We start from the raw sequence: 12,611 nt of genomic DNA, 5'->3' as shown, positions 1-12,611 counted from the left end.
GAGGTTTCATTTAATCATCATTGCTGAGCTGCACTCCGTTCTAAAGCTGGTATTTTATTCTACAGCTCACCTTTCGTTGACAGTCTCGAGGCTCACAAGCAGCCTGTGTTATTTCCTGTGTAGAGTTTCATCAAACCAAGTTCATTTGAGGAATCAGGATATGAGCCGTAATGCAGATAAATGGATTACTTTAATTTCAAATTAGCATAGAATGGCTTCCTTATGCTCAGTCGGAAATGATATTACAGTACATCCATTGATAAATTACAGTCAGAACGGACTGTATTACAAAATCTTGTGTGTGTGTGTGTGTGTGTGTGTGTGTGTGTGTGTGTGTGTGTGTGTGTGTGTGTGTGTGTGTGTGTGTGTGTTTGTGTATAAAGAGTCTGAACCCTGACCTGACTGACTGACCTGCCTCTTGATGTGCACAGCATGGTTGTTTGTGATGAAGATGGAGCAAGTTAATATAGGCATTTGTGGGCCGACCCTTTCTTGCTTGGTTTTCAGGGCATGGTATTCCTTGAGCTCCAGCTGCACACCAAATGTATGGAGATAGATCCGTGTTTACAAGGCTGAAGCAATGCAACTGTGGTTTGGTTTGTCAGGGCAAGAGCAGTGCATCCATAGTTGTTTCTAGTCCATTTTGCAAATCTTTTTCTCAGCATTTTGCTCTATTATAGACAAACACGGAAATGCAAATGTACAGAGTAACACGATGTACCTCTTGCTCTGACTGTTATTATATCAGATAACAATTCATTATGCTATTCAACTCTGCCCTTCTATTATGCAAACTGTTCATAAGGTCAGTGTGAGAATAAAAGAGCCAATGGGCTTCCTTCAACTGTGATCCCATAACCAGGACTCTGTCCTCTCGGCTGCATTCTTGGTGTCTTCCTGTCTTTGTGTTTTCCTGTCTATGTCTGTGCTTGTATCTGCATCACTGTGTCTCTGAGTGTGCTTCTACATAAATCAGAGGCAGATTTGTGAGAAGTAGAAGGGTTACATTTTTGGTTAGGCTGAGTGTATAATGACATCCTAATGCATATTGTTTTTCCTTCTTTCATCAGTTCCACACATAAGCTGTGATAATGTTCTCTGCTCACTGTTTCTACAAGTTAAATTCATTGCACATTATTCAAAGATTCCTTTGACAAGATAATATTTGATCAGTGTCCAACACATTCAACATCTATCCAAGATTCCCGCAGAGGGTTTGTGTTTGTTTTTGTGTTGTTGTTCTCTTACAGTAATAAAACTTCAGCTATATTGATAGTCTGCAATATGGCAACTTGTTGGTTTCACCTAGCAGGAATCGTCTCATGGGGTGCTGCCAGTGCTGACTTTCTGTCAGTATTTTTGAGCAATTTGGCAGCAAAGCTTAATTATATTTTCTGGAAGTGTTGAACATATTTGTGGATTAGTGGCTGTCACAATGATGAATACCTCATACCAAAATCATTTGAAATGCATTTCTGAGGTATAAGGAGCTCTGAGGCACTTTTTTCCAAATTTGTGCAGTGGAGGGAACGTAAGTTGCCACGAGCAAATGGAAAGTTATTTTCAGCCACAGGAGATGAGCATAAAAGATCAATAACACCCGAGAACTACTTTTGTCTGAGTTTTGGAAGTAGTGATGAAAGACAGTGAATGGCTTAATATTCCTGCATAGTAGAAGAATGTGGTGGTTGTATTTGTGAAACTTTGACTAGACCAGGTAAGTTAGTTAGGTAAATTGGTATTGTTGTCTGTGTTCAGACAAGGCTCAGATAGAGCGAATGAATTTAAATCAGCGTGTCGCAACATAGCAACATGTACTGTACTGTGTGTGTTCCAGGTGATGAAACTGCGTAAGCTGGCTCAGCAGATTGCAAACTGTCGCCAGTGTCTGGAGCGCTCCAGCGCCCTCATCACACAGGCCGAACAGAGCCTAAAGGAGAACGACCACGCTCGCTTCCTCCAGACTGCCCGAAATGTAGCAGAAAGGTGGGTGATGTAGTGCGTAGACATACACACACCTGCACACACACAGTGAGGTAGAAAAAGTGATGTAGTGGTAGGTAAACTTTGTTTACATTAGTAGTTGTTTTGAGGTAATGTAGTTGTTTTACCTCTATACAGCACAGGTCAGAGAGCTGTACACATGCACAACAGGCTACTGAGAAAGAGTAAAAAAAAAAAAAGCCACAAAACAGGAGACACACACAAACAAATGCATCCCTCTGTCTTTGTGCTGTAGTAGTTCTTTCTATTAACAGTGTGACATGTACTCACCGGTCTGCTGCAGAAAAGACTGATTTCACTTAATGAACTAGATGTACGGACACATTTCATCTCTCTTTGTATATGCAGTCGTGTTATCCTGTTGCAGGACACACAATAAAAATTTGACAATACAAAGGTATTTTAAAAACAATGAGTTTGTCTGTATTAACTTTTTTCCTTCTATAAAATCCAATCTTAGAGTAAAGCTGCTGGTGAAATCAACATTATATCAAACCTCTCTAGCTCCTGTGATCAATGTCAGGCCTCTGTTGAAAGTCATCTATCATTTAAGGGGCTGGCTCTGCAGTTTCTCTTTCCACCTGTATACTTCTGTAATACCTTCATCCCTGCCTCCCACCAGCGGTCGGCAGCTTCCTCACTCTCTCTTGCACAGATAAAAAAGGTCTGAGCAAAATCTGCAGCTAGCGTAGCATCTTTTATGCTGCTTTTTTCCAGCAATTGGCCAGGCGCTTTTTTTTGACCGACTGGTTTCTCCTCACTGAGGAACAAAAGTCTCGAGGACTAGCGCTGGTCTGTGCTCCCCTCTGCACTGCTCTGTAACCCTGCCAACACTGTGGTTCAGGCTGGCTCCTGCTACAGATATCTCACTGATGCTCAAAGCAGAAGTTTCCATAAAGCTGTACAGACTATGGAGTCAGTGTGTCAATGTATGTCTGGTTTGCCTGTGTTTTGATGGCTTTCAGAAATCAGAATCAGAAATACTTTATTGATCCCCGAGGAGAAACTCTTTTGTTACAGCAGCTCACCTTTACGTCAGTGCACACAGGAAGAGAAGTACTAGCAAAAAATGTAATACACTATAATACAGGTCAGAAAATAAATTAAGTACCAAGTGGTTTTACCGGTTGATGATAATAATACGGTACAAGGTAATAAGGTGCATGAACTGTCAAGTTAAGTGTAGCTTATTAAGGTTATAATGAGACAGAGGATATTGCAGGATATTGGACTTTTTGGGTTAACATACAACTGTAAATTAGTGATAGTTTATAATGGGGCAGGTTGCAGACACTTCTGTTAGATACAATATTTCTATATTGTATTTTTCTTATTTTATATTCTATTCCTCTATATTTTCTTTCCCTCTCTCTCACTTATCTTTTTCTCACAAACTACTGCTGTCTGCCACCTCTCCCCCTGTTATCACCTCACTTCCTTCACTTCTCTCCTCACATTTGTCCACCTCTTCATCACCTTTCATCTTTTCTTGCTCTTCTGCTCTTTTCCTCTCATCACCTCATCTGACCTCTTGGCCCTCCTCTGCTCCCTCACCTCTCTACCATTCTCCTGACATTTTCTTTCCTCGCTCCCATGTCCTGACCGCTCTAAAAGGGTTGCCATGGCGACAGCCTCCTCCCAGGTACTCATCCCTGACGTCAACCTGAATGAGGCGTTTGACAACTTTGCCCTGGACTTTTCCCGAGAGAAGAAGATTCTGGAAGGACTAGATTACCTAACAGGTGAGAGCTGTGTCTGTCTGGTCTACAATGGACACATACAGTATTTACAATAGATGCTGCTGTTGTCATGAGAAAACCTTAAACCTTGTGATTAATTTTTTACAGGACAAAATAGTCCTCTCTGGGTCGATTCAATTCTCAGACCTTGGACTTATGAATAACCTTACATACACATATGCATGCAAGCTAAAACATAACTTTTCTTAGCTGTCAATTGTGGACATACTGTACAAGGTTTTCCATACAGTGGCAATATATTCTAGAGAACGTGAACTATTTATATTACAAGGCTTAGAAATGTTACCTTTAGGGAGATATTTGACAGTTGCTTATTCTCCACTGAATTTAAAGATGTACTTTACTTTATGCTAATCTTGATTTGTAACTTTTGTTTTTGCTATGAGTCATATTGTTGTTTCCTCCACATGTAGCTCCCAACCCGCCATCCATAAGAGACGAGCTGTGCACCGCCTCTCATGACACCATCACTGTTCACTGGACGTCCGAGGACGAGTTCAGCGTCACCTCCTACGAGCTGCAGTACACCATCTACACCGGCCAGACAAATTTCATCAGTGAGTTATGTGCACACACACACACACACACACACACACACACACATACACAGGTATGGTAAGAATATAGAAAATGAGATGTGTACCATAGATCAGCAAGCATTCTTTATCTGAGCCTAGAAGGAAGTTCATGTTCACACAATTGCATTTCAGCAATATTCAGGAGCAATTCTAGGATTTTTTTATCAAAGTTTTGCCAAGAGGGATCAAATACTTTGTTGACCTGTGTTTAAATACCTTAAAAGTTTAATTTGACAGAGAAGGCTGAAATATTTGAAATATTTGATTTGTTTTTGATGTGATTTACAAAGGAAGTAATATATATATCAAACTGGCTATTTAGAGCTTTCAGAGGAACCATCCAGCCATCTAGCCATACAGTCACCAATAAAATGAATGGTAATACATTTTTGAAGGCCGGTAACATGTAGGCTCCTGCTATATCATTAGAGCAAAATACCTGCATGGTAACTTCAAAGACTAGAGATCAGTGGATCTCTCTGGCATCAATAATGTTTTAATCATCAAGAGTGTTTTTAATCAAATGCTTTCAAATTTAAAGAGCTTTTAAAAGTGAGACTATGACACTTTTCAAATTAGAAACACAAAAATCTTCCTCTTAGATGAAACGTTGAATTCATAGGCAATAAAACACAATCATGCTCAGTTCCATACACTCAGGGGTTTAGCTGCTACAGGTTCACTTGGTCTGGTATGACCAGTAGCTTATGGTGGCTAACGTTAAGCTCATTTTAGTGAGATATTGCTGTATAACTGATATTACTGAGTCAGTTTTCTGACTTTATGACTAGTTACATAGTCTGACTTTAAGTCAACTGCAACCAGGTTCTTTTGACTCAGAAATGCCCACAAATATACACATAAGCACAAATATGAGAAAGGACAGTTGTATTAGTAGCATTGACCATGCACCTACACACATACACACACACACACACACACAGAGTCATGCACAAGCCCAAAACAAACATAAAGAAACACATCATTCGCACTGACCTCTCTGCAGTAACAAAGAGAAATAAATTGGAGCACCACAGTACTTTCAGTATTGCTACAGTCTTATTTTCATATGTTTAATATTTTATACAAACTGTGTTGCATAACCTAGATTTGCTGTCCAGCTTTAATCTGTGTTGTCCTCCATTCTTGTATTTATAGAGAGATAAAGCTGATTTATCAAGAGTACTTGTAGTAAATTTTAGTACATACAGTACATATCTTCAAATAGATTTACTATTTAGTGTCTGGTCTTTGTTTAACAGTGTGAAAACTCTGCAAAAACAAGAGATGAGAATGTAAAATCACTGCTGCCCTTTTTCAGCCTCTCCCATTTCTCACTCTAACAAAGCTTTTTCATTTTTGAATTAGGGTTGTTAAAATATCATGCTTTATATTTTGCAAGCTGAATCTGCTAGTAGAGTTGAAGTCTCTCAAATGTGTTCTTACATTATGTTGTTTCATTCAGTGCTTCTTTTGTTACATACTGTATGTAATTAGTAGAGCTGCATCATATATTGTAGAGCTGCAATCATTTTTGGGGGCAAATGATTAGTTATCAGCCAGAATTCGGATCCAGTATCACCACTGTGTGGCTATCTATGCAGCCCTTAATGTTTTGGCTCATAACTCCAGAACATGAGGCTCAGAATATGTCAAACCCACCACCATGGTCACAAATAGTTGTGCCTAAATGGATTTTTGTCACTCTTGAAGTTTTTGACAAACTTTTTTCCATCACTGCTAGAAAATTTTATGTAATATTCCCAATATTTTGTATGTTATACCATAAGAAGCCATATTTGTTTTATTGGTTGGTATTATTATTGGTATATTGGTATATTATATTGGTTGTAACCACATTTAGATGACCCATGCACATTATAGCTGAACAGTCCTGCAAAGTTTGATGACATTTTGTACAGTTGGGGCTATGGCATTTTGATACTTTACATTTAAATAACCTCAGTAATCATGGGTCTTACTCTTGAAATATTGCAAAATTCATCCTTATTCAGAGTTCTAATATTCCACAGAACAGGTGAAAATCAGAGTGGATAATGGTTACATACGGTAGGTGAAAATTACCACTCACAGCTATGAGGAGGATATGATTAATGTACATAATCGTGCACATTCAAGCATGTGCACACACACCTGTGCCTCTCCACTTTCCCTCCCCTCTTTGATTCTTTCATCATCTTCTCTACTCTCCTCCCCTCTGTGTAGCCTGACATTTCTCTATCTAACCATGCAAGTCAAGTGCCCCAGCCATTTGAAACATCAGGATACATTTCAGCTGTAGACTGAGTGACTCAGATATTCAGCAGTGTACTGCCACAGAGTCCTCCGAGATTCACAGGAGAAACTGAGAAAGAGAGAAACCCATTTAGCCTGCCATGCCACTTGAGTTTTTACCATAGCATTTTTCTCTAACTTTCCAAGTGGCTAAATGCTCCCACTTGAGCGCCATCCTGTCTCTCTCTCTTCTCTCGCCTGGCCTCATTCTTAGCCTTCCCATGAGGAGGGGAATGGGGGTTGTGGGGTCTTGTGAACCCTGCCTCTGCAGGATCATCCAAGCACAGCAGCAGAAAATAGAATCAGCAAGTGAAACCAAATACCATGGAGAAATATAAGCAGTGTCAAAAAGCCAAATATGACTGCAAGTAAAGATGTCTGCACTGTAACTTTGTAACTGCTACCTGTGGCCCTTTGCAAGTTGCAAGTGTCTAGTGTTGTTGACCCATTTGTTTATCTGCCAACCGACATCCCCAACTATCTGCTTATACTGTACATCCACTCCTCTGTAAAAAAAAAAATAATAATGATAAAAGGTATTTCTCCCACATGGTCACACACTCAGACATATTATAGCCAGTCAACAGTTATTTTATAATGTTGATTCCTGTGATGAAGACCAAGAAAGATGGCAGGGATCGAGAGAACAAGAGAAATTAAAACAGAAAAGTGTAATTGATGATTAATTGATCTAGAAATAAAATAGTATAGGATTTCCATTTGAGCATTCAGTGTTGTTTCACACTCTCGAGGTTGTTATTCTATGTCAGATAGTAAAGTTGATGTAAACGCTATCTTTATATATATTTTTTTTTTCTGTTTTTTGACACTTTGGTTTTTGTATGGATTAAACTAATTAAAAATTTAATTAATGAGCTTTACAGGTGCTGGTAGCTGTATTTTGTTACCTTTAGACAGAGCCAGACTAGCTGTTTCCCCCTGCCTCCAGTCTTTATGCTAAGCTAAGTTTACCATCTCTCAACTGTAGCTTCATAATTAGTGTACACACATGAGAGTGGTATCAATCTTCTCATCTAACTCTTACTACTGTAAGAAAGTAAATAAGCGTATTTCCCAAATTGTCAAGCTATTGTTTTAAATGACTAAGAACTTTAAATGAAGGCAAAAAATAACTTATAAATAAACAATAAATAAAAAGAATTTTAGGTACTTTGACTTTGTTAAGAGGAAATGCTGCAACTGTTTTGCATGAGAGACTAATTGAAAATGTAACAGCATCATCATCATGGTCTTCCCACTATTCATCCATAGCACCATTGTTGGCTCTGCAGCCATTTTGTTTCCTTTAATACCTCTCCTCATGGCCCATGGCCATCATAGTGATAAGTTTTACCCTATAAAACCAACAAGGTTTAGATGCTAAACAGCCTCACTAGTTCCATACGCATCTGTTTTCCTGCATTGCTCAGCTGAAGCAATTTTACTGTATCTGTACCCCTGCTCCCACCTCTGCATGACTTCCACCACTTTTTCGCAATTTCTATTGCCAATTTGTACATTTTTTCCACACTAGCAATACCTCTACCTGATGACTCCAGCTGACAGCTTCATTTATCTTTCATGTGTATTCAGAAGCACTGGTGTGTGGTGAAGTATTAAAAACGATTACAGGTTAAAAGCAGTATCGCAATGGGCGTCAGGACAGCCCATGGTTTGAAAGATGCCCAGTCAAGATACAGAGGAAGAGAGATTTTACCAGAATATCAGCAGGATCGATCAGTGCTGGATGAAATGTTGATGAGGTTTCAGTCATTGCAGGGAACTAGTCTCACAACAATATACTTTTTAACGTTGTGTAGAAGCACCAAGAGATAGATGCAGGTGAACTTGATGCGTTTCATTGCTTTTATTGATGCACAGCTGCTCACACACATACAGTCTGTTCCTCTAGAAGAAATGAATAGAGTAGCACTTATACACACATGCAACACATAAGCATGCAGGCACACACACACACACACAGTCACCATTAACTCTATATTGCATCATCAAAGACAAACCCTCTTCCATTCCCTGGATACTTTGTGTTTCTGTTCCCTTCTCATCTGTCCGCTTCTGAGTCTGAGCAAGACACACACTGACACAAACACACACACACACACACACACACACACACAACACACACACACACTGATGTCTGGATGCAAGACACAAGCCAATCTATTTCCTCCCTGTTTCCTTTTTCTTTCTCTTTTTACAATGGCACATTCAGTTACTACTCCACCAGACTTTGAAGTCACAATGCTCTCCAAAGCAGCTTGGCTAGTGTCAGAAAGCCCCTTTTCAGTGGCAAAAGTAGCAATAGCGTATTTCTGTGTACTGACCTAATTTGATTTAGCAAAAAGGGAGAGGTGCTATGGAGATCAAAAGCTTTAAAAATGGAAAGCAGCGTGAAGTCCTTCTCCCTCGCCTTTCCCCCATATCTCTTTTTGAAAGCACACATAACACTGTAACCTCCCTAATTTCTACATGATGCGGCTGAAACGACAGGTGGGAGGCATCATTTTCATAACAACAAGGGACAGCTGTCTCAGTAGAACAACATACTGTAAGGAAAGCAACATTAGGATTTCATTGTTGACAGTGGATGCATATTTGTAAGACCAGGCTGAAATAAAATGCAGATGAATCTGCTGGCCATCTCTGCATACGAAATGGATCATGTACATGGAAGGTGCAAAGAAGGTTATGTTGACCTCCCTCAATTTTTCTTTCTCATCTTAAAAGGAAGATGAAAGCTTTCTACAGCGTTTTCTTTGTCTGAGAAAAGCTTGTGGAAGTCAGCAGATATGTAAAGACGCAGTCTTCACTCTAACTTTAAGATTCCCCTCCCCTCATTCATTCTTTAAATCGCCTCACTTTTAAAGGCCTTATTTGCGTCCTGTAAAGTATTTATATTTACAAGCAGACTCCCAGCTATTACTTATGCATGCTGTTGCCATCTTGTTCAATAATTCACAACACATCCTCACCAGAAGGGACAAGGCAGGCATGGCCCTGAGAGTTCGCTCCCTTTCAGGATTTTTATTTCCCTGCAGTTCTGCAGGGGGGGAGGAAAAGGATTGTTATTCTACCTTCAACTCTTCAAACATTAACCTCAGCAGTAGTGCGACTAAACAAGATGCTTTGTATGTTTTGGCAAGGGTTTATTTGAATGTGTTCAGAAATTTTTAGATGGGTGAAATAAGTTTTAAGCTTGGCGGTCAGTGACTCTCTGTGAGAGCTGCCACACAAATATTTGCACATAAAACATAATTTCTGTCTGGACTTCTGTTTGCACATCATGGCGGTAATATTCATACTGTTAGTGAAGTTCAAGGTTTAACTAGCAGTGTAATTAATAACTCATTAATATTCATCAAACTAGCACATTTACCTTGGTTAGAGATGCTCCATACTCTGCTGCTAAGAAATGTTTATCAGTTTTCTTCACCTGTCCTCTATGACAATGCCAATAAAGTCTGTGCAAAACATAGCCAGTGCACTGAAAGTGGCAAATTTCACACCATGTTTGTTTTTTCACACATCAACTAGAAGCATAATACGCCAATTTTTAGATAATTTTCTGATTCAAATAAACAGCCGCCCTCCACATAACCTCCCACAACTCCTCTGCCATCTATAATGCACACCTCTCACCTTTAGCTTTAAAATCAGGCAAACACCATATCATAAAAACATATGTGGTGGTAATGTGGTGGGTCAGTTAAGGTGAAAATGGCAGTGATGTTAATGTGTAAAATCATCATCGTTATTTCACACTAGACTAGAGGCCAAAACAGCACCCCATTGTAGTCGAGCCTCTCCTCAGCCCTGAGCTGAGATTTCCTTTTTACCCTTCACAGTCGGCTGCAGCTGAGAGACTGAAAAGACTGTGTTTAGAAGCAGGTGACTGCAGAGCTAACCCAGCCATTACTAACCCTCTACTCCAAGCCGCTTTCAATCAAAGAGCCCACCAACATGTTAGTATTTTCCATGTTTCCATACGTTTGAACATTAAAGACTATCACACTCTTTTGCCCTCAGGCGCTTACTACAGACATTCACTTGTCATATTATGTTAGTACCTTGTTCTTAATGGGTTATAGATTCAGCTTAGTAAACACACAATATCGCCTCAGGGGAGCATGCCATGATAAACCTGGTAGAAAGGTAATGGGATGGATCAGTGTGTACACATAAATGTTGCATAACATCGAGGACTGAATGATCTCTGAGCTTCTTACTGCGTGACGACTCACTTGAGGTTTGGAGAAAAAATAACATACTGTTCTGGTCAGCTTTTGGGGAGAATTGTTTTTGCTCTTTTGAACATCACAGAAAAGATTCTCAGCAGTACTCTCTGCAGCTCTGCTTACCCTGAAAACATCAACAGAACTTGGTTACTTATGATGTGTGTGTGTGTGTGTGTGTGTGTGTGTGTGTGTGTGTGTGTGTGTGTGTGTGTGTGTGTGTGTCTGTGGATCTGCCAGGTTTGTACAACTCGGCAGACAGCTGGATGATCGTACCAAACATCAAGCAGAACCACTACACGGTGCACGGCTTGCAGAGTGGCACCCGTTATATCTTCTTTGTCAAGGCTATCAACCAGGCAGGAAGCCGCAACAGTGAGCCAGCCCGCCTCAAAACCAACAGTAAGTGAAGGCACATGTGACACTTCTGCCTGTTTTTCTATGAATATTTACAAGCATTGTTAACTTTATTTTTGATATTTAATACAATTTAAAATGTTCTTTTTTCTGAATCATTTGTGCAACATAACGTACAGGCTGTCATTGTTCAAAGCTTTTCCCAGGGGGTTATATTTCATTTATAAATTAGTGAAGGATAAGTAGCAGATTTAGAACTAATTTAGATTAGATTTAGGAAAAGATTTATGCACTGCTTTTGGTTTTCAGCCTTACTGTCACATTTTCTGTCCAGAAGGCAACAAGGTGTATATGAAAGCAGGAACCTGAAACAGTGCCTGTAGTGCTTGACAGATTTCTGTCACAAATATTCAAAAACATTTCATTGTATGTTCCATGAGAGCTTCCCTGAGTTTATAAGTAAATGAGTATTTACTTATTTACTTACTTATTTTAAAAATGTCATATTGAGTCATGTCATGCTTCCCAGAAGGTGGGGTGTCATTGCCCACTGTGTGATGTTTTGAATTTGGAAGCTGGCAGTTTGACAAATGATAACACACCATAATGACTTCATCCACTGTCTTTGCTTCTTTCTTAACAGAGGGTTTGAGATTAGACATTTTGTTAACGAAAGAGTAAAACAAACTAAACTGACTTGCATTGGGTTGACCAAAATGTCATCTTAATTGCTTAAAGTGTATTGTTACCAGTAGTAAAAAATGTCTCCTGTTATTTGGTTTTACCCCTTAAGCTTGCCAGAATACTTCTACTATGAATTTAAAAACATGCATCATAAGTTTTAGGTCCATCCACAGTACACAGGTACAAGCACGACATGTACTTTATGTAGACTATGACTTTTTATAGAGAACTGTGGCTTTTGTGCATATATGTTCCATTTACAAACAAGGCCCCAATATATTAGCAGCAAAGTTTTGTAGCAGAACCTTCATCGATGTATCTGTGGTTTGGCTTAAATCACGTGATATGAGAAAGTGTCAGTGCCCAAATTTTGGTTGTATTCATGATGCGCTAATAGCAGAGTTCAGTAAACAGTGCATATAAGAGCTTCTTCTTTCTTTCTTTGCCTCTCCTGCACACCTGTCAACTTGTATTGAGTTGTGCAAAAGCTTCACTTTTAGACTCACTTGTACCACTGCAGATGTTACAGGGATTAAACCTGCACTTCTCCAAACACCAGCACCTCTGTTGCTTGGCTTTTAGAGAACTGCAGGCTGTTTGCCCCAGACTGAGAAGACGTTCGTGGTATGTTGCACAAGAACACGTGGAGAATATTAATAGGTAGCATTATATTCCCCTTT

At 39.5% G+C, this 12,611-nt stretch overlaps 1 protein-coding gene across 5 annotated transcripts in view; it reads left to right on the top strand.

The window, feature by feature from the left end:
* The window catches only part of mid2 (midline 2), a 140,971-nt gene that overhangs the window by 109,032 nt on the left and 19,328 nt on the right, over positions 1-12,611 (top strand). For all 5 annotated transcript variants that reach the window (XM_044205238.1, XM_044205239.1, XM_044205235.1 and 2 more), the window contains 4 exons: positions 1,838-1,986; positions 3,619-3,746; positions 4,178-4,321; positions 11,131-11,292. In XM_044205238.1, the coding sequence (XP_044061173.1) occupies positions 1,838-1,986; positions 3,619-3,746; positions 4,178-4,321; positions 11,131-11,292 (583 nt within the window). The remainder of the gene's footprint in view (positions 1-1,837; positions 1,987-3,618; positions 3,747-4,177; positions 4,322-11,130; positions 11,293-12,611) is intronic.

The sequence above is a fragment of the Siniperca chuatsi genome, linkage group LG8 (assembly GCF_020085105.1).
Source record: "Siniperca chuatsi isolate FFG_IHB_CAS linkage group LG8, ASM2008510v1, whole genome shotgun sequence".
NCBI lineage: Eukaryota > Metazoa > Chordata > Actinopteri > Centrarchiformes > Sinipercidae > Siniperca > Siniperca chuatsi.
This window is presented reverse-complemented; position numbering and strand designations above follow the sequence as displayed.